Source organism: Manihot esculenta, chromosome 6 (genome assembly GCF_001659605.2).
Source record: "Manihot esculenta cultivar AM560-2 chromosome 6, M.esculenta_v8, whole genome shotgun sequence".
Taxonomy (NCBI): Eukaryota; Viridiplantae; Streptophyta; class Magnoliopsida; order Malpighiales; family Euphorbiaceae; genus Manihot; species Manihot esculenta.
Window position 1 is genome coordinate 24,894,847 of NC_035166.2, and position 22,942 is coordinate 24,917,788.

At 37.2% G+C, this 22,942-nt stretch overlaps 1 protein-coding gene across 5 annotated transcripts; it reads left to right on the top strand.

Moving 5' to 3' along the window:
• Nucleotides 1-128: 128 nt before the first annotated feature.
• On the top strand, nt 129-22,640 carry LOC110617420 (UPF0235 protein At5g63440). 5 transcript variants are annotated; one of them, XR_006350982.1, is made up of 10 exons: nt 129-951; nt 1,933-2,047; nt 2,952-3,105; nt 16,274-16,370; nt 17,499-17,587; nt 17,711-17,779; nt 18,857-19,101; nt 19,406-19,567; nt 21,026-21,234; nt 22,049-22,640. XR_006350982.1 is itself a non-coding variant. In XM_043957391.1 (7 exons), exons 1-7 carry the CDS (start codon nt 837-839, stop codon nt 18,914-18,916), a joined length of 699 nt encoding a protein of 232 aa, XP_043813326.1. In that variant the 5' UTR covers nt 129-836; the 3' UTR covers nt 18,917-19,240. The 5 variants fall into 5 exon arrangements, 1 of the variants encoding a protein (XP_043813326.1); XR_006350981.1 differs by having other exon boundaries at nt 21,026-22,640; XR_006350983.1 differs by lacking the exon at nt 21,026-21,234 and having other exon boundaries at nt 22,315-22,640.
• The last annotated feature ends 302 nt before the right edge of the window (nt 22,641-22,942 follow it).

Consider the following 22,942-nt stretch of genomic DNA (forward strand, 5'->3'; position numbering starts at 1 on the left):
TATGGTTCTTCTGAAAAATATTTTTGGATTTAGAATTGGGTGTAAGGAAGAAACCAACACATTGATCATCCATTTGAAATTGAAACGCCCAAACCAATAGACATTATTGGATGACTAACCACTTTGGGTTTAATTGTTGATCAGTTGAATATCGAGCTGATCCATGTACAAACGTTAGAAATCTTATAGTAAAACATACCTCTCTGTTCATGAGAGAGCAGCCTATTTGGTGGCTGCCATTGACATTTCTCTTCCGTGGGGAATTATCAGCCTTTCTTCTAATACTAGAGATTTTTTCCGTCTTTAAAATGTGAAATTCCATTGCTACCTTTAATTTGGGATAGATGCCTTTCAATTGCTTTGTTTTTGGCTTTGATTCTCGACTCTGCTATTGCCAATTGATTATGAACGGAGGATAAAGCTAAACAAATGGATTATGAAGCATACTTGTGAATCATAAGTTGAAGCTCAAAAGCTCTTTGACAAGAAAAAAAAGAAAAGCTCAAAAGCCAAATGAGCGTATGTAATCGCTTAGCATCTTAACGTGACGTCATTTTGTGCCCGAGAAAAACAAGAGGACGTTAATCAACCAGAGACTAATCCAGAAGCATCAGTAATTTTAATCTCCACCAAAAAATAAAAAAGAAAAGGGAGCTGCGGCTATGTACTATCTAAGGTTGCCGTTGAATTCCGCCTGCAGACGTGACATTGTTTTCACAATTTTTTTAATTTTTTTTAAACGGCGAGGACTAGAAATGTTGTTCTCTTCTTGGCTTCCGAGTTCGACAGAGTCTAGCAAAGCATTCTGAGCTTCTGCGGCCCGAAAACAGAGGAAGATGCCGAAGAGAACGACGCACACGTACTCGAGCGAGGACGCAGCTCCTGATGGTCCAGACTCTGATCTCTTCGTCTATTACTGCAAGCATTGTGGCTCTCACGTCCTTATTACCGGTTCTTCCTCTCAACCTACCTGCCTATTCATGGATTCTGATTAATTGTATACATTGTACATTCCACTGTTCTTTCCCTTTTCATGTTGAGAAAATTTTGAGCAATTCATATCAATTCCAACGTGGACTTTATTATTGGCAGCGAATCTACCTTAACTTTTTTTAAAAAATTGTTTTAAAGTAATGAACCTAAATAGGTGCTTTCAAATTGCTCCTCAGCTCAAGGGAGTACAGTTAGCTTCCTGATTTCTTTTGGTCTGCGTATGGTAACTCTGAAACCTATGAATGAATTTTAATCGTGAATGCAGGGAGAAGTCTGGGACAGTATACAATATACTTAAGCGCAGAAAAAATCCATTCTGGTTTATTCAACATGTAAACACTTTCTCATGTTGTGCAGTGATCCATAACACAAACCTTTGAATATCTGATACGGAACACTTTAAATGAATGGAAAATTAAAGATTTAGTTTATTCAAACCAGATTATGTCATAATTTAAGTACCCTAGCGCCTGTTTTATTGTTTCTGTTTAACTTGCATATGATTTAAGCTGGATGCTTCGTATCTTCAAAGAACACTGTAAATGTACTCATATTGAGTTTATTAATGTGTATGGACACATCACACATGTATCACACGCTAGCAGGTGCACTACTCCATTATTAGGGAAAATTGAGTCCATTAACGTTGTAGGAGATAAGAAAAGAGTGTCAACCAGGGATGAAATAAAATGAAGCAGTGAAAAATATTAGGGGGCTTAGATCTTTTAGCAGGTGTAGTGGAGGAAAAGGATTCGGACAAGTGATCCCATTTTCTTAATTGAGTCGATTTGAGTTTCTGTTTAGTTCATTTCTTATGAACAACAGAGGAAACAACTGCATGTGCCCTAATTTAGTTGCTTTGTGGTTCTGTAAACTTCTCTATTGCATCTTCAGTCTTCATTATCTCGCTTTTTCATCCTAAAATATGTTTGTTCTAAGATACCCAATTGCAGAAAATGCCAAAAAGGAAGACTGACAAAGCATATGTATTGGATAAGAGGAAGCATCTTGCAAGATTGAACATAAATGAGGCCGGGAAAATTCTCTTGAAACGGTATTTATGGTCATCTTTAATAGATCTAATGTGTCTTGCTTTTTATGCTCTTTTGCTTTTTCACTGATTTGGGGGGGGGGGGGGGAGGGAGGGAAGGGGGGTTGGTGATGGATGGCTGGCGGAGGGGTTCACTGTTCTTTCTGTTACTTTCTTCTGGAGATATTTGATAATTCACTAGTTTCTTGTTTTTGTGTTCCCATACACAATTTATGGTTTACTCTTTGTGGCCAAGACGCCAACTGTTACTGCTGCAGCTTTTAGATAGGGAGGTCTTTAGTGCAGATGTGAGGAAGAGTATTGGGATAAGTTTGGGCTTTGCCTCAATAAAAGTGCTTACTGTTGCTATGGATGTAAAACATAAGATAAACTGCTTGTATCAAGCTATAATACCAGATAACCAGAATTTGATTGGGAAAGAGAAGGAGACAAATGTGAAGGGACAAAAAGCCAGTGTTCACCTTGCCATAGAAAATTTTATTCGGAATTTGAGACTCCATTTTCCTCCATACTATTTGTCATTGTTTTAAAGGTCCTAGAAAATTTTATTGTATCTGGAACCACCTTCAGAATGTTACTGTATTTGTGGCTATTTTGTTCTTTTGGCACTGTTAATTTGTTATAATAATGGAAAGTACTAGGCCCACTAAGAAACTGCATAGATCCCAACTTTAACGCATTGGGAAAACAAAAAATGAAGCCATTAAATTGTCTATAGAATTATCAATGTTTGCCTCAGTTTTATTTCACATAACAGCTTGAATTGCTCTAATGGTATCAATTTGATGGTAGTTCTGTTTTTTTTTTGTTCAATGTGTATATGGGACAAGCATTATGGCTTGAGATTCAGATTTCTTAATAAATCAAGTTGCATTAGTTCTCCTATTTACAACCTTTTCTTTCCCAGGGGTGAAGGGAAATTGGAGAAGCAATTTCGTATGAACTGTATGGGTTGTAACCTTTTTGTTTGTTATCGTGCGGAAGAAGATCTGGAAGCTGCTTCTTTTATATATGTTATTGATGGAGCACTTAGTACAATCGCTGCTGAAACAAATCCTCAGGTACAAATAATTTTTGTTAAGGCTTAGGATGTAACACACTTTACCCTATCAAAGTGTAGATAGAGCAAGAACTGTCACAAACTATATTTTTTTAAACATAACAAGACTAAACAATTTCCTTTATCTATAAATACCAAGTTTTAGGTAGTCCAAGTAAATTTTATAAAGCGATTAAAGTAACTGTGATATTTTAAACCAAAATTTTATCAGTCTCCTCTGTGTAACGACCCGGAAACCGGACCGCTATCGGCGCTAGGATCCAGATCGACTTAAGGTCGCCGGGACCCGTAGCAAGCCTAACATACATCCTGTACAACTGGTATAATCCCATACATGATCAAACATAAACATAAAACTTTAAAACATTTACTATACTAAGTTTGACCTGAACATACAACATATTATAAACATATAACCCACACCAGAGCCTTCATCAAATGCCCTAGTGTGGTCAACATTACATATGTCAAGCCTGGTTTCTCATGAGACATCATTACAAACATAACATACTGATCATGTATAAGAAAGGATTAACCAAACCTTAGGGCCAAGCACAATACTAATCCATAAACATAACTCTACTTTACGTTACATTATATTACATTATCTTAAAATACATTATATCGATTTACATTACATGTCCACTACTATTCTATTACATAGCCAAAACTTTACCCTTGACGTCTTCCTGGACTACCTCTGACCTGCAATCTGGGGTTAGGGGAGAGGGGTGAGCTAAAAAGCCCAGTGAGTAGAACAATAATAAAAATCATTTAAACATATGCTTTCATGAAATGCATCGCATCACAAACATATCACGTCAAGGATGAACTTGTCATCAATAGCCCTCTACATGTCTCATAGCATAACATGTCCAACTATGCCAGGGGCGATACGGCCACGCCTAGTCTTCTCTTACATAACTCATATCATAAAATGTCCAACTATGCCAGGGGCGATACGGCCACGCCTGGTCTTCTCTTACATATAACATATTGCCAGGGGCGATACGGCCACACCTAGTCTTTCCATCTCATGTCATATCATATCATATCATATCATATCATATCGTACTGAGGGCTAAAGGATCATCCAATATCCATCCACATCGTCATCATAGTATTATGCAATGCATCATATTCGTGAATTCTAATGCAAACAACCTATTACATAACATGGTATTCATGATGCATGAACATGCTTAAAACATTTGATTTATTTTAAAACATAAAGTTCAGTTCTACTCACCTCTGGCTAGCTCTGGACTAACTCTGAAGCAGCTAACACTGCTGAACACCTCGGTTCCTCAGGTCCGATCCTACACAGGTGGACTCAAATGAGGGACCAAACAACTCTAACATAACACTAAACATCTCCCCAAAAACACCTCAAAACATGCAAGCAAAACAGGCAAAGGAAGGCTGGACAGGGCAGCTTCGGCGGCACATTCGGCGGCCGAATGCTCCCACAGATCCGAAAGTCAGGCACTTTCGGAGGCAGGTTCGGCGGCCGAAAGTCTCCTCCAGAGACGAAAGCCAGGCACTTTCGGTGGCACCTTCGGCGGCCGAAAGTGTCTTCCAGAGCCGAAAGTCCATTTTCGGGGGCAAGGTTAGGCGGCCAAAGATTGCTTCCACAGGCAGGTTCGGAAGCCGAAACTACCTTCGGCGGCCGAACCTGGGTTCCCCAGCAAGGCAGAACCCGTTTCCGCCTCATGCAATCCGCCTCCAACACCTCCCACCCTCACATCCAACACTTCCAAAACATGCACAACTCATACAACAAGCATATAGGGGTCTCAAACTAGCCTAAACCCCCAACAAACATCACATAAACATGCATTAACATACTTTTATCATAAAGGGTATCAAAACCCTAACATGCACATCCATACAACTCATGCATTCCTAGCCCTTAACCCTTCATAAAACTCACTTAAAACATCATAAAAGATAAAGATCTACACTTACCTCTTGAAGATCGAGGGTTGGTGCGACCCAAATTTAGAGATATGGAGAACCCAAGTTCCAAAAGTCTCCAAGCTCTCAAAACCTTGATCAAAGCTTAAAACTCTTCAAAGCAAAGATAAAACTCATGACAACTTGAAGGATTTGAAGAAAAAGCATAAAAACAACCAAAGGAGAGCATGAACTCACCTATGCCCGAAAAGAGAGAGAAAACTCGCCCATTTTCCGGACAAAGGGCCTTTTATAGGTGACCGGCCAAATCTCCTTCGGCGGCCAAAGCTGCTTCCAAAGCTTCACCACGTTCGGCGGCCGAACTTGGGGTTCGGCGGCAGCAAAAGGAAGCCACTTTCAGAAGCCTAACGTGCCTCCTAAACTGCCCCATGTTCGGCGGCCGAACGTGGGTTCTTCCCTCCTTGGTCTTTTCTTTCAAAACGCAAATCCTTTCTAATCAAAACCATAAAAACATGTAAAAACATTTTAGAAAACCTTTACTTTACCCTTCTAGAGAGCTCCGACATCCGAGATTCCACCGGACGGTAGGAATTTCGATGCCTGAGTCTAGCCGGGTATTACACTCTGTTTCATCAATATTTCAATCTGTAGCACATATGAAAAACACATGCAAAATTATCAACTGTTATTTGACATCTTACTATTCTTTGATTTACATAACCTTCATAACTCACTCTATTTAATATGTACATGCCAAAATATAACTGTACTATGACTCAGAGACTCAAAACAACCAACTATGATAATGGCTTTGATATCTGATGTAAACCTCTGATGAACTCCGCGTGCCTACTTTATTTACAACCTGCGTGAGGTAAAAACCAACACGCTGAGCTAACACTTAGTGGGTGATAGCAAACAAATAACAAATAACTATTGTTGTAAGCAAATTCTACTAGTGGGAGATATCTTTCCCAGCTTTCTTCAAATTCAATTACACAACTTCTGAGCATATCTTCTAAAACTTGAATTACTCTCTCTGACTGGCCATCTGTCTGAGGATGAAAAGCTGTACTAAAATTCAATCTTGTCCCTAGAGCTTCATGTAGTTTTTCCCAAAATCTGGATGTGAATCTTGGATCTCTGTTTGATATGATAGAGATAGGAACACCATGTAGTCTCACAATTTCATTAATGTACAATTCTGCATACTTTTCCAATGTATAATCCATTCTGATTGGCAAGAAATGCTCTGATTTAGTTAACTTGTCGACTATTACCCAGATGGCATCTTTCTTCCTTGGTGTGAGTGGCAATCCTGTTACAAAATCCATGGTAATTCTATCCCATTTCCATTTTGGTATAGCGATAGGCTGCAATAACCCTGATGGAACCTGATGTTCTGCTTTTACCCGTTGACATGTCAAACATTTTGTTATAAATTCAACTATATCTCTTTTCATACCCGGCCACCAATAATGCGCCTTCAGATCTTGATACATCTTAGTGCTACCTGGATGCATAACATATAGACTGTTGTGTGCCTCTGTAAGAATACTCTGTTTCAACTCTTCAATATTAGGTACACATATTCTGTCACCATAGTACAAGTAGCCATCATCACTTATCACATGCTTCTGCTTCTTTCCCTCTTGTACTTGTCTAGTCGATAAGGCTATCTCTATATCTTCTTTCTGTGCTTCTTTAATTTGTTGTAGTAAGCTGGGTCTACCTTTCAATTCTGCTATGATAGCTCCACCATCTGCTATAGTCAACTACGCATTCATTGCTCTTAATGCAAATAAGGATTTCCTGCTGAGTGCATCTGCTACCAGATTAACTTTGCCTGGGTGATAATCTATAATGCAATCATAATCTTTCAGTAACTCCAACCATCTTCTCTGTCTCAGGTTTAGCTCCTTTTGTGTGGGTAAGTATTTCAGACTTTTATGATCTGTATAAATGTAACATTTCTCACCATATAAGTAATGTCTCCATATCTTTAGTGCAAAAACTATGGTCGCCAACTCTAGATCATGGGTAGGATAGTTCTTCTAATGTGGCTTCAGTTGTCTAGAAGTATAGGCAATCACTTTACCTTCTTGCATCAAAACACATCCAAGTCCATTGTGAGAAGCATCACTGTATATCACAAATTCCTTGCCAGAAATAGGTTGTGTAAGTATAGGTGCTTCGGTGAGTATAGTCTTCAATCTGTCAAAGCTTGCCTGACATTTATCATCCCAAACATACTTAACATTCTTATGTAGTAATTTAGTCAATGGAGCTGCTATAAGTAAAAACCCTTTCACAAACCGTCTGTAGTATCCAGCTAGACCCAAGAAACTCCTGACCTCTGCAACATTCTTTGGTGGCTTCCATTCCATAACAGCTTTAATCTTCTGGGGATCTACCCTGATTCTCTCTGCTGATACAACATGTCCCAAAAATGCTATTTCATTGAGCCAAAAATCACATTTACTGAACTTGGCATAAAGTTGCTTTTCCCTCAGAGTCTGCAATACTACCCTCAGATGCTTGTCATGTTCTTCTCTAGTTTTAAAGTATACCAGAATATCATCAATGAATACTACAACAAACTGGTCTAAATATGGATGGAAGATACGGTTCATCAAATCCATGAATGATGTAGGTGCATTTGTTAACCCGAATGACATAACCAGAAACTCATAATGTCCATATCGTGTCCTGAATGCAGTTTTAGGCACATCTGCCCCTTTAACTCTCAACTAATGGTAACCCGATCTCAAATCTATTTTAGAGAAAATGCTGGCCCCTTTCAACTGATCAAACAAATAATCTATTCTGGGCAGTGGATATTTATTCTTTATAGTTACCTTATTCAACTGTTTGTAATCAATGCATAATCGAAGAGATCCATCTTTCTTTTTCACAAACAACACTGGTGCACCTCATGGTGAAACACTAGGTCGAATAAAGCCCTTATCAAGTAATTCTTGTAACTGTATTTTCAACTCTTTCAATTTTGTAGGAGCCATTATGTAAGGAGCAATTGAAATAGGTGCGGTACCTGGCACAAATTCTATAGCAAAATCCACTTCCCTTTCTGGAGGTAACCCTGGCAACTCTTCAGAAAATACATCTGGAAAATGACATACTGTGGGTAGTTTGACACACTAGAATCTTCCTTCTTAGTTTCAATCACACTAGCTAGAGAGGCTGTACAACCTTTTCTAATCAACCTCCTAGCTGTAGTGGCAGATATGACATTAGAGAGGTAATATGACCTTTCACCCACAACTATAACCTCAGAACCCTCTAATGTTTTGAGTGTAACTCGCTTTAACTTACAGTCAACTATAACATGATGTCTAGACAACCAATCCATACCCAGAATCACATCAAACTCTCTAAAATGTAACTCTATCAAGTCACCTAAAAAGGTGTGACCTTGCACACATATAGGACAATCTCTGTAAACTCTATTCACAATCACAAGATTTCCTAAGGGATTAGTCACTGCTATGTCATGTTCTAAAGGTTCTACTTGAATTCCCTTCTCATTATTGATGGGTATGAATGTGTGGAACCAGGATCAATTAATGCATAAACATATTTGCAAAAAATAGAAAATTTACCAGCTATAACATCCGGTTTGTCCTGGTCTTCCTTTGCACGAATAGCATAGGCCCTGGCAGGTGCTCTAGTATCTGGTCTGTCTACTGTCTCTGATACTCTGTGACTCTGAGCATTACTAGATTCACCTCTACCTCTACCCCTACCTCTAGTCCCTGTCGGCACAGATCTCTCTGTTTGTATAGGCTGTATTGATTGGCTTCTAGGACAGTCCCTCATAAAGTGGTCTGAGCTTCCACATAAGTAGCAAGCCCCAGTTAATCTCCTGCATACTCCACCATGTCGCCTGCCACAATGCTCACATACTGGTGGCAACCCTCTACCTGGTCCTGCTGTACTAGATACTGAGGTAGTCTGCTGTCCAGACCTTACTACTAAACTCTGCCCAGGTCTCTGAATCTGTCTAGGTGGCCCTCTCTGCCCTGTCTGCTGAAAATCCCTGTCTCTTACTAGTTGTCTGAGATGCAGAGGATTGTCCCTGATACTGACTCTGTGTAATACCCGGCTAGATTCCGGCATCAGAATCCCTACCTTCCGGCGGAATCTCCGTTGGAATCTGGAATTCTGAAGATGCCAGAGGCTTCTAGAGGGGAAAAATGTGTTTTCTAAAATGTTTTTACTGATTTCATGGTTTTAAATGGAAAATGAATTGAGTTTTAAAAAAAGAAAAGACCAAGGAGGCATTTGCCAGGTTCGGCCGCCCAAAGTAAAGTTCGGCCGCCGAACATGGGAAGGCTTCGGGAGCGCTTTTGGCCTCCGAAAGTCTTGTTTGAACGAGCCAAGGTTCGGCCGCCGAACCTCAAGTTCGGCCGCCGAACATGCATGAGTTTAGGGGGCACGTTAGGCTGTCGAAGGTCTTTGACCAGGCCACCTATAAAGAGCCCTCAGATCGGAAATGGGCGAGTTTTCTCCCCATTCTCGAGCTCAGGTGAGTTTTTGCCCTCCTTTGGTCGTTTTCATGATTTCTCTACCCATTCCTCAAGTTTTTCATGATTTCTACCCTTGTTTTGAAGTTTTGAAGCTTAAATAGGAGTTTTGGGAGCTTGGAGACCCAAGGAGTAGTTTCCTCCCATCTCCACGTTAGGGATCACACCAACCCTCGATCTCCAAGAGGTAAGTGTAGATCTTTGCTTTCCTTTATGTTTTAATGAAGTTTTAAGAGGTTTTAATGGTTGAGTATGGGTAGATATGCATGTTTAGGTTTATGTGGGTTTTATGCCCAATGTATGCTTATGCTTGTTTATGTATGTTTATGTGAAGTTATGATGAAGGTTTAAGCTAGTTTATGCATGTGGGAGAGTGTATGCATGATTGGGAAAGAGCAAGTGAGGTTTAAGCTAGTTTTGATGGTTTTGGCTTATGTGGATCATAAGCTCTTTATGTATGCTTTATGATGTTCTTTGTTGGAGTTTAAGCTTGTTTAAGCTCCTTTGTGCATGGTTAAAGGTTTATGCATGTTTTGAGAAGTTGAGTGCTTGTTTTGGGGGTGTTTGGAAGGTTTGGGAGGCTTGAATGCATGAGAAGCTGAGTTCTGTCCTTCTGGGAAGAACTCAGGTTCGGCCGCCGAAGGTAGTTTCGGCCGCCGAACCTGCCTTTGGATGCATGGATTGGCCGCCTAACCTTGCCCCCGAAAGTTGAGTTTTTGGCTTGAAAGCAGACTTTCGGCCGCCGAAGGAAGGATTCGGCCGCCGAAAGTGCCTGACTTTCGTCTCTGGAGTGGGACTTTCGGCCGCCGAAGGTGCCGTCGAAAGTGCCCGAGTTTCGTCTCTGGAGAGAGGGTTCGGCCACCGAAGGTGCCGCCGAAAGTGCCCTGTCCAGCCTTTTCTTGGGTGTTTTCTATGTATGTTTAAGTGATGTTTAGAGGAGTTTTTGGGTAGTTGTTTATGAGTTGTTTAGAGTGTGTTGGCACCTCATTCGAGTCCACCTGTGTAGGATTGGACCCGAGGGACCGAGGAGGCCATCAGTGTTAGCAGTGGCAGAGTCAGTCCAGCGTCTGCCAGAGGTGAGTAGAACTACACTTAATCTTTTAAATTATGAAATCAAATGCCTAAAGCATGCTCATGCATCATGTTTATATGTAATAGGTTGATTGCACTAGTTACACGAATATGACGCATTGCATAATATGATGAATGTGATGATGTGGTTGGACCAAGGCGACCCCACTAGCCCTAGAGATGTTGTAAGACCTGGCCGGGGCCAGGCATACACATACAGATGTTGTAAGACCTAGCCGGGCCAGGCATATTGACACTGGAGGGAGTTTTGGGGTTAGGTCCAATCCGTGATGTGAATTGTTTGTGCTATGACGCATTTCATGAAAGCATGTAATTAATGAACTGTTTTCTTTGTTTCTACTCACTGGGCTTTTTAGCTCACCCCTCTCCCCTAACCCCAGTTTTGTAGGTCAGAGGTAGGCCAGGAAGACGTCAAGGGTAAAAGTCTTGTAATAGATTAGTGTTTAGTGTGGACATGTATTGTAAATTGATATAATGTATTGTAAGATAATGAAATGTAATGTAATGTAATGTAAGTAAAGTAAAGATTTGTTTATAGATTAGTACTATGCTTGGTCCTAAGACTTGGTTAGTCCCTGTTTAATACATGATGTATGTAATGTTCCTATGTTGAGTTGAGTTTGAACCAAACTTATGGCATGTGTTGTTTACCACGTTAAAGTATTTGATGAGGACCCTAGTGGAGGTCTTATGTTTATGGTTTGATGCATGCACAGGTTAGGTTCTAGTTCTTTGGATGTGATCCCAGCTTGATGTATGTTATGTTGACCCCGCCAGAGTATTGATGAGGGCTCTAGTAGGGGGTTCCTTATGTTTTCAGTTATGTTGCATACAGGTCAGGCTCGGGATATACATCAGATGTTTCAGTTTTTATGTTAAAGTTTTGATCATGTATGGGATTTGACCAGGTGATAGGAGGTATATTTGGCTTGCTACGGGTCCCGGCGGCCTTAAGCCGATCTGGATTCTAGCGCCGGTGGCGGTTCGGGCCGTTACAGAGGGGTATCGGTTTCCGGGTCGTTACACTCTGGCTCCTCTTTTATTGCCCTTTCTGCTTTCTACTTTGCTCTTCTTCTTTAATTCGCTCTAAGCTGTGGGCCGTCTCCACTAAAACTGAGAGTTCCCTAATGTGCATAGCTGTGAGGTACATCCTGATATTAGCATGTAATCCTTGCTCAAAGCGTTTACATCTCTCTTCCTCTGTAGGAACTATCTCTGTGGCATACTTACTAAGTCTGACAAATTCTCGCTCATACTCAGTTCCTGTAAGCCTGCCCTGTCTGAGGTATAAGAACTCCCTCCTTCTCTCCTCTATAAATAAGGCCCCAACATATTTCTTCTTAAACTCTGCCAAAAAGAATTTCCAAGTCTGCCGCTCTGGTTGAACCATCTGTGTTAATGTTGTCCACCATCTATAGGCTTCATCTTTTAGCAATGATACTGCACACATCAAGCTCTCTGCTAGTGAAAACTGTAGCTGCTGTAAAACCCTTTCTATACTTTCTAACCAGAATTCTGCAGCTGAAGGATTATCTTCTTTTTTACCTCTAAACTCTGTAGCACTATACTTCCTGAATTTTTCTATTGGAGGCCTAAATTGTGCCTGGGCTACAATAGGTGGGGGAACCTGGACTGCTACAGGTGGTGGTGGTGGTACCTCTGGTACATTTTGTGTAACCCTCCTAAGCAACTCAGCTATTTGCTGAAACAATGCATCCTGCCCTGGTCCACCAGCAGCAGCAGGTGGAGGAGCAGCAACAGGTGCAGCTGCCTCAGAGGGAGCATGACTCTTTACCTCTTCATCTACTACTCTCTGTGACTCAGATGACATCTTCTATTAGACCTAAAGACACAAAGAAAAGATTTACATCAGAACCATATCATAGCTGTAACTCATTTTGGCATGTACATATATGACCCATATACACATACATACTATGACCTAGAATCGCCTAAATCTTTGCTCTGATACCACTAATTGTAACACCCCTTACCCAATCAAAGTGTAGATAGAGCAAGGACTGTCACAAACTATACTTTTTTAGACATATCAAGACTAAACAATTTCCTTTATCTGTAAATACCAAGTTTTAGGTAGTCCAAGTAAATTTTATAAAGCGGTTAAAGTAACTGTGAGATTTTACACCAACATTTTAGCAGAGTCTCCTCTGTTTCATCAATATTTCAACCTGTAGCACATATGAAAAACACATGCAAAATTATCAACTGTTATTTGACATCTTACTATTCTTTGATTTACATAACCTTCATAACTCACTCTATTTAGTATGTACATGCCAAAATATAACTGTACTATGACTCAGAGACTCAAAACAACCAACTATGATAATGGCTTTGATATCTGATGTAGACCTCTGATGAACTCCGTGTGCCTACTTTATCTACAACCTGCGTGAGGTAAAAACCAACACGCTGAGCTAACGCTCAGTGGGTGATAGCAAACAAATAACAAAATAGAGCAAACAAGTTCACATATATATATAATCAAGTAAACAATTACAAGGTAGTCAAATGTTATTAACATGATACAAAGCATACTTGTCAACTTCTTAGTATAAGGTATGAGTGCCATATGTATCCTTGTGCACGACAAGAATTTCCTTCATATTCAATATAACCATCTTCTTTTGCCTTTATTGCACACATTCTATTTATAGCAAATCACCATAGCTTAGTGCATGTAATAGATGCAGACATGTTAACATTCACTGATAAGTTCACAAAATCAAGTATCAATCTTAATTAAGATCTCAGCCCTTATAAACACATAATAGGGTTGATTAGGTAGATAAGGAGTTATAACGGTAGGCACAGGGTGCCGAACGGTAGGCTCAGAGGCCGAAACTGTGATAGCAGGGCTCTGTGGCCGTGTTTATGAGGTACTTGATGTGTAACCTCAAATATATATATCATGTATCGGTAGCAATACTGCGAACTTTATATGTTTATATGGCATGCCATACCCTTAATCTAACCTCAACTCCTATTACGTTTATCAGGGCTAAGTATCATTAATTCAATGTAAATGCTTATCATTTGAAGCTATTTGAATTCATTTCCAAAATACATAAATCATATGTCAAAGTTAAAAAGATGAGAAACTTATGGCAAATAGTGCAAGACTTTGTCAACATAACATTCCAATTTGAGAAAACTGCATTCTGCCATGTACTGCATAAACTTTTGAAGCAGTTTAGAGTTACGATTTGACTTCAGTTTCTTCATAAAAAATGTACATTTATGTTTTATCTTTCCAACAAGGTATAATTCATGAAAATCTAATCACTCTAGTTTAAGTTATGAATTTTTCTTTACAAGCTGCTCAATAAGGTCTTAATCAGTCCAGTATTGGTACTTGTTTATAGTATCACAAAACATATCAGATTTATGCATTTTCATACAAATTCAAGCTTAATTGTACTCTCCAAAGTTTTAGGTATATTTTTTAGGATTCATTTGGAACTGGTCTTAACAAATTTCACTAGGTACATAATTAGTTATGGTACAATAAATACATTCTATTCCGGATGCACTATCACTATATCCAGTTTAGGTTCATTTGCAATTTTCATCATCTTACCTAGAGATTCAGAATTTGGTCAATTCATGAAAGTTTTAGCTCTTTGTCTCAGCTTTCATTTGGTATATCTTAGGCCTAATTTCAATAAATACACAATAAGTTATGAAGTTGTTAACACAAACTGCCCTGTTACAACTTATTCTGCCAGGTTTGCACTTTTAGCTCTCATGTTAAATTTCTTTACTCTAAAACTGCATTCTGTCGTGTATTGCATAAACTTTTGAAGCAGTTTAGAGTTATAATTTGACTTCAGTTTCTCATAAAAAAATATACATTTATGTCTTATCTTTCCAACAAGGAATAATTCATGAAAATCTGATCACTCTAGCTTAAGTTATGAATTTTTCTTTACAAGCTGCTCAATAAGGTCTTAATCAGTCCAGTATTGACACTTGTTTATAGTATCACAAAACATATAAGATTTATGCATTTTCATACAAATTCAAGCTTAATTGTATTCTCCAAAGTTTTAGGTATATTTTTTAGGATTCATTTGGAACTGGTCTTAACAAATTTCACTGGGTACATAATTAGTTATGGTACAATAGATACATTCTGTTCCGGATGCACTATCACTGTATCCAGTTTAGGTTCATTTGCAATTTTCATCATCTTACCTACAGATTTAGAATTTGGTCAATTCATGAAAGTTTTAGCTCTGTCTCAGCTTTCATTTGGTATATCTTAGGCCTAATTTCAATAAATACACAATAAATTATGAAGTTGCTAACACAAATTGCCCTGTTACAACCTATTCTGCCAAATTTGCACTTTTAGCTCTCATGTTAAATTTCTTTACTCTAAGCCTTTCAAACATCATTTTAACATTCATATAACATATTTATACAATCAAAGCAACATTTCCAGCAAGTAAAATCAACCCCTAATTTCACTTATTCATGGTAGAATCAAAGGAAAACAGAAAATCATACAAACACCAAACCTTTCTTGAATTCCTCTTTCTTTTCCTCTTCTATTCTCTAACTATTTCCTTTCCTTTTGATGTTCCTTCACCTATATCAATTTATATCTTAGGGAAGGATTGAATAAATTATAAATTAAAGCTTTATAATTCAAATGAAGAAATGAGAAGATACTATTTCTTACACATTTCTAAGCTCACCTTTGATTTTCAAGCTTGATGTATATGGAACCCTAAACTTTTGTTCTTCAATTCTTTCAATATATGGCTCTTCCTTTAGCTCTTGATCTTAGGATGAATTTTGGTTAAAGGAAGAAGTTGATTTGGTGAGGTTTTGGCTTGGCTTTGGTGGGAGAAAGAAAAGCAAAATTTCTTCCTTGAAAATGGAGTGACCTACGGCAATGAGGTGGTGGAGAAGACAACCCACCTTTTTCACTTTGCTTTATCATTTCATTCATGCATAGGTAGGTGACACATGGAGAGTAAACTGAATTTTGTCTTTTAACTTTCCATATTCACAATTTAACCTACTAAACTCTTTACCATGTTTCAATTTAGTTTTCAAACTTTCAATAATCATAGATTGACCTACTAAATTATACTTTTAGCCTTTAGAAGTCCTTTTCACTTAAGCAAGCATGACGGATTTAAACAAGCACCTCAAGCAAGTACGTCGGGAAACCCTAAGCACCTCCCGAAAGGGACTCGTTCCCGACTTGCTAATCACACTGTCTATTTTATTTCTGAATGCGTTTATTTCTTTATTTGAGTTTTCTATGATCCAGTTATTAGCAGCTTAGAGTTATGCTAGCACCCCCTAAGTAGCTTGGGGTAAGCTAGCACCTCCCCAAATGCCACTTACTCTAGTAGTGAAATAGCCTAACCCATACATAGTGATGTCACTACTCTAGCTATGGGTTTGAGGATGTTACATGGGATCATCCATCATCCATGGGTTATGAGATATTATATATCATTGTGGAACATATAACTTACTGCTTTCTTTATGAATGGTGATCAGCCTTTATGCATGTAGTGATTAGAAGATTATATGTACAAATTTCCTAATATACCTTTCTGAAATATGCTATAGGATGCTCCTGTTCCACCGTGTATATCACAGTTAGAAGGAGGACTTGTTCAAGTAGCTATTGAAGTGGAAGATCGTGCTCAACGCTCAGCAATAACTAGTATTTTATTATTTACTTACTGTTTTGATCCAGTTCCAAAAGAAAAAAGCTGCTTTAATAGTGCATCCTCTTTCTTACTATTTGACTTGCATCTCTTTTTTGGGCTTAATTAATGGGCCTTTCTTTTGGGGACAAGTCACGCTTACATGAAATGGAATAGTTAGAGGATTAATTTGTTGCAGATATGTTGGTTGACTCCAGTATTCGTCTTCTTTACAGGACAAATGAGAATAAACTAAACTCTATGCCTTTTCGATTGTATGGATTTGTAACTTAGTCAGTGCATAATGAGGCACTCTTTGGGCTTACAATCTGGGAACATACATTACATTTGCATCTTAGATAAATAGTTTGCTAGTATAGTTTTTCTTTCTGCAGGAGAAAGAGGAGTGAGTGAAGCACCTACCTCTGGCAATATTGAGGAAACAGCTTAGTTATTTGAATAGCAGGTTATTTTATTGACTACTGACAATGCCCCATGAGAGACTTTTGAATATGTGTCTAGGCAGTAAGATGTTACCTCTAAGGGAGGCATATCTCTCATATTCTTTCCCTCTTCCTTGAAGGGATTAGCTCATTCATGTAAGAAGATATAAGCTGACAATAGAATCTATGGCTTCTTCCATTTGAATCGGGAAGCTTCTATAATAGCACATCTTTTTATCCTGTATGGACCCACTGAGATCATAAATAAATAAATTTGGCAAATCTTAGCTATGCATCTTGTATTTATTTATTTTAATGTAAGAAATGCAATACTTCATCTGTATTTGTCCTGTGCCTCTGCAACACCCTTTTTCCCTTCTATTGAGCTCCTTCCTCAATTCAAACTAACCATATAACCATGATATTTTGTTAGAGTAGAAACTTCCTTGAGGGATAGATACCAACTATAGTTTCATGACCTAAAAGGGTTTTAGTTTATACTTTCATGCAAGTACGACATGTCCAAAGAGAAGCATGCATATGCATATACGTGTTCACCTCATTATTGCACAAAGAGAAGGCTAATTTCTTACGTGGTGACCTTAAGAGCTTTGTACATGCATTCCGCTTAAGCTTGAAATCTTATTTCTAAATTGATAGAAGTTGACGGTCTTGATTAATAAAGTTCATATTTCTTACCAGGAGTCAATGCTGATGATGTTCGAGTAACTGTAGCTGCACCTGCAGCCCGTGGGGAAGCTAACAATGAACTTTTGGAATTCATGGGCAAAGTATGTTCTTTATATTATATTAGCCTTTATTGTGAGTGGGGCTATTAAAATTGAGCCAACAAGAAACATTTCTAAATCATCAGTTTGGAGGGTCAAGTTAACCAGATTTTTCTTTTCACACAGGTGTTGGGTCTAAGACTGAGCCAGATGACTCTTCAAAGGGGATGGAATAACAAATCAAAACTCCTCGTTGTGAGTTTCTTGTTCTTGTCTACTTCCTTTTCTGGACACCTGTTCGTGAGTGTGTGCATGTCTACCAACTTCTTTCTTGTGATTGATTGTTTAGTTTTATGTAACTTCTCCAGGGGTTGTTAGCTTTTCTTGTTGTCTTTGTGCAGCTTCTCTTTTAGATTCTCGTTGCCTCCTCTCTGGTGCTTTGATTTTTCATCATGTTATTCAATATCTTCTGTAGATTTCCAATATCAACATCTATACTGGTTAAGCTCTCTTGACTTAAAAAATGAATGAAAAAGGGAGATCAATGTGCATGGCTTGTCTATATGAAGTGTTAGATATGCCAATTTATTCAAATTAACTTATTGCATTTAAATCACTTAGTTTATAGTATTAATACATTATTATCCTGTAAATAGAAATTTGCCTGAAATGGTTGTCCTTCGTGACCATTTAATGAAAACTGGATCGAGTCAATTGCTTCTCAATCTCAAGTGCCTTAATCAATGACTAGAAGTTGATACTTTGGCATCATCTGTGCTCTAATACACCGACTCTTCATTTTGCATGTTGAAGTGGTGTCAACATGGCATGACATGGGACATGTCATGAAATATGTATTGGTATTCATGCAATTGGACACTCGAGTGATATAGATATCTAGAGATGAAAAGCATAGTTTATAGAGCAATATTCCTCTCCAGACGAAGAGTATAGTTAATAGATCATGTTTTTCTTCTCATAAAGAAAATAGTTATTGATTGTATTTTGGATGATGTATATGGTTGTAAGTGACGAACTATTTAAACTATTATAGAATCTCTTTTTTTTTATTTTATTTTATTTTTACTTAATGTATCTCAGTGCCCGTGTATTTTCTATTAAGAAAATTCACAAGTATGACACACATGTGTAACCACTTCCGATCCCCGTATCCGAGTGTGATTAATATATCACCTGTCTATTGATTTCATACTTGAACAAGTTTTCCAGTGTTTAATGAATAGGGTGGATACTTTCAAAATGAATCCTATTTTCAGGTCTCATGCTTCTAAAAGATGGTTATAGTTCACTAACGCTATATGCTTGTATCAGGTGGAGGATTTGTCTGCTAGAGAGGTTTACGAGAAACTTCTGGAAGCTGTACAGCCTTGAAGCTGGCGCTCAATGGATAAGGACGTATATCAATGTTTCAGATTCGATAAATGAGCTGCAAGTGATTAGACAATCAAATACTGATCAAATTGAAACTCTTAGTTTGAACCTGATGTTAAGTGGATTACTGGTCAGCAAAGTGAAATTGCATTACCTGTAATTGCATAAAGTGAGAACAGTAACAGGTACCTGAAATCTATATAATCTATATATAAATATAAAAAAAGCTGAGCTCAAAAGTAGCTTAACATAATATTGCCAAGTGGCTTTCTTATTTTTTGCCAATTGGCAGTGAGAATACATTTTTATCTTTTATTCTTCCTCCTCCCGCTCTTCTACCCTTTTAACACACTATTGACTCTCAATCACTTTTTCAAATTCCTCTTTCATTCAAATTTTCTACTGTTGTTCCTAATTAATCCCAACCCGTTTCACATGCTTGATAATGTCATCATTATTATTTCCATCTCTTTCATTGTGTCATTTCAGAGATTCAACCATGATTTCCATTTCCACGGCGTTGCTTGAAGGAAGTTCGGTTCGAGCAAGTCTTGGAGAAACCAACAATGCTTGTAGAATATACAATCAGTGGAGAGATTTCATTTTGGAAGAGAAGCTATATAGAAGATATTGCCATCTTTTAACTTTCAGGTACATGGCTACCAAATATTCGGCAAAATGCTCAAAAGAAATTATGCACTATAAAACTTTCAAGAATTGATGTAGCCTATCTAATAGTGTTAGGAAAAAGTTAACAGTTAAAAAAAAAACTTTATTTCATTAATTTTTGTATTTAAAAATTTAAAATTATCAGAATACAAGTAAGTTAAACAAATCATTTTAAAACAAACTAATTAATTGAATGAAAATTCTTATTAAAATTTTCAAATATTCTATTTTCATTATATATTTTTTAACTATAATAAAACTATTTATATACATAATCTAAAATACTTTTTATATCAATACAAATAAAATGTAATATACTTGACGAATTCCACTGCAAGCACTATACAACATGTAGGATTTTTCGAACAAATGTGATATTTTACATTAGGTAAACCTTCAATCTTCCCTCTTACTATGACTATAAAATGTTAATTGTAAACTATAGCTAATGTGAGATATACAAGCAATGACTATAAATTCAAAGGTTAATCATACTCTACCAATTTTTTTTTAAGGTGAGTTTGATTTTGTGGAAGTGATAGATAGAAATGTTGACAATACAGCTATTTGTCTTTGTTGCATAAAAATGAATAATTCCACAAGTTTCAAGAACATAAAGCTAAGTTATATATGGTAAGAAGATAAAAAGGCAAATAAATAATAATTATAAATAATAATGACAAATAAAAAAGCCATATTCACAAATAAATAAACATGAATATTACAAGGGAAAAACAATTCTACTAAATTTTAATAGCAAAATAGTCTATATAAATCTAAAATTATTATAAACTTCCATTAAACAACACATTTTATAAAATATTTATAAGCGATGTCCTTAAATTTATTTATTTTTTATATTTTAAATGCCTTTTAATTTATATATTATATATTATTTTATATTGTATTATTTATTTTATTCAAAATTAATTAAAAATACTTGCGCTGATAAATGTTTCATAATATAAACCCCTTATATGATATTAGAGAGGCAGAAAGTTAAGCTGGATGTTGGTAGGAATCAGTCTCGATCTTTTATAAAATGAAAAAATAATATTTAATTTTTATGAGAAAATTCATTAATTTTTTAATTTTAAAAAATATATTAAAATATTTTTAATATTTTAAAAAATTTATTAATTAATTTTAACTTTTAAATATTAAAAAAAATAAAATATTTAAATATGAAGAGATTAATTAATAAATTTTTAAAATTATATGAATTGAATAATAAAATAATAAAATTAATGGTGAGAGTAATTAATAAATTTTTTAAATTTTTTAAAATTAAAAAATTAATTAATAATTTTTTTCGAATCAAATAGTATTTTTTTATTTTAAAAATAAATAACTTGGTGGCTTGCGGACAAATGACTTGTCAGCTAGGAGAGGCACTAAATGAAACCAAATGTAACCATCATTTACTGAACCATTTGCTAGTAAAAACACCTCGAGGCTCCAGAAAGATGTGCGCAAAACACCCTGAAGTTTATGAGAAACGATTCACAGAGAAAACTGGGACCACTCTCCTTCAAGGTCCACTAAGGATAAGCCTGAAGAAAAAGCTCATTAATCTCATCGCTCATGTTAACAGGCGAATATGGGGAAAAAGCCGTCAATTACGCCCAGTAAAGTTGACCAGAACTAAGGTAATGCAGGCAAGGTTCAGTGGCTTTAGGTGGTGATTTTTTTTTTAAAATCAATTAAATATTTTAAGTAGTTAAAAGTTCTGATTTGAAATAAATCAAATCACATGCTCATATTTGGCTGAAGATACTAAGAAAAATACTGCAGAATTAGCGTATTGAGAAGTAAAAACCCTAGAAATACAGGCCTTTGCGGGGCCTTCGGACAGGTAACCACTAGTGAAGTTTAGAACTTTTTGAGCTTTTTACATTAACCTAGGCCCGTAACGACCATCGGAGAATCCTTTCGCCAAGTGTCATTTAAACAAGGGTGTTTACGTCATTTACTCACCAGATTATAGATAGGGAAAAATCCGCAAAGAAAACCAGAGTTGGCTCCATGCTGAGACAATTTTCAACTGAAACAGAAACAAATGTAGAAAGCGTAGAATCACCTACCAGGCTTTTTTGTCTCTTCTTGTATGAATTCTTGTATTTGAATTCCTCTTAACATTATAGATATTTATGTTGAGATCTCCGTTCACTTTTGGTTGGATTAGTGATATGAGTAGCTACTGTCGAAAAATCCAAAACCACAAGAGCTTATTAGCTTTGGGCGCTCTTTCTACGTATTTTGTTCACCACGTGTTTGTTGTTTTATCTACTTTGTACCAGGCTTGCGAGTCAGGGTCGAGTTTTCTGACGCTAGGGTTTCTGACCTCTGTTTCAAATTGAAATTTTAATAATTAATAAATTTTTAGCCATATAGTTTTAGTTTTACCGCCGAATTGTGAAAATTTTCTCTAAAAGGTAGTATTTATTAACACTTTAACATTAGTAGTGGAAAGCATAAAACCAAACTGAAAGTTGATTGTCAATGGCCGAATCAAAACTTATGGGGTCTGTTGATGTATGAAGACCGACATAGCAAAATCACAGCTTTCTTAAGAAGCCAAGAATAATAAAGCTTTTCTGGATCGAGTCGTTTCAGATGCAAGGAGTAGTCGGGACTCTTCCTGCAGGGATGCGATTTCCCTTTTGGGTAAGACTATTGGTCCTTATTAAATCTTCCATTATGGGTAATCTACTGTGTCTCTACTGCAGGGCATTGGAAAAACTCTCAAATGGGTCCCGGCCGGTGTTAAATCCAGCTTCGTCAAACACGTGCCTGTGGCTCGTATGCATAGGACCATTCAGCAATAAATATAAAGTTGGCAGCACCTTGAATCCTCTAGAAATTCTGTCCCCACACGGGCATGGTAGTCTATATCAACTCCAGCCAGTTTCTAGGCGTTGGGGTATGAACTCTCTCTTATTTGGTAACCGACCTATGTCTCCCTTGTTTTCATGCAATCCCGAGGGATGTCACTAGTCGTTAGCATTGATTGAACTATGGCACCACAGCAATAAATGTAGCTTGTCATTTTCTATATGTGATTCTCAAGTGGTGTCCTTTCTTTTTCTCCGACATGAAACCTGATAAAAGACCTATATCTAAATTATTACCAAAGTGATGGGCTAAGAATTCAAGTTCTCTGAGCTGTTTGCTCCCGTGTAGTGGATCTTTGTACCAGTATCTGCCTACTGCATTTGCAATGTAGTTAGCACACATGCTGTCGAGCTTTGAGATTGTACACTAGTTTCGTCAGGACTGGTATTTGGATATTGTGATTTGCTATGGTGAACCACTCATCACGCATATAACTCTTTTTTTCTCCCAAGTCTGTTAGAT

Bases quoted from the DNA above. Each gene is read 5' to 3' on its own strand.
- LOC110617420 (XM_043957391.1), top strand. From the start codon at position 837: ATGCCGAAGAGAACGACGCACACGTACTCGAGCGAGGACGCAGCTCCT. The intron at 16,371-17,498 runs GTATTTTATTAT...ATTTCTTACCAG, and splicing joins TCAACGCTCAGCAATAACTA to GAGTCAATGCTGATGATGTT. The intron at 17,780-18,856 runs GTGAGTTTCTTG...TGCTTGTATCAG, and splicing joins ACAAATCAAAACTCCTCGTT to GTGGAGGATTTGTCTGCTAG.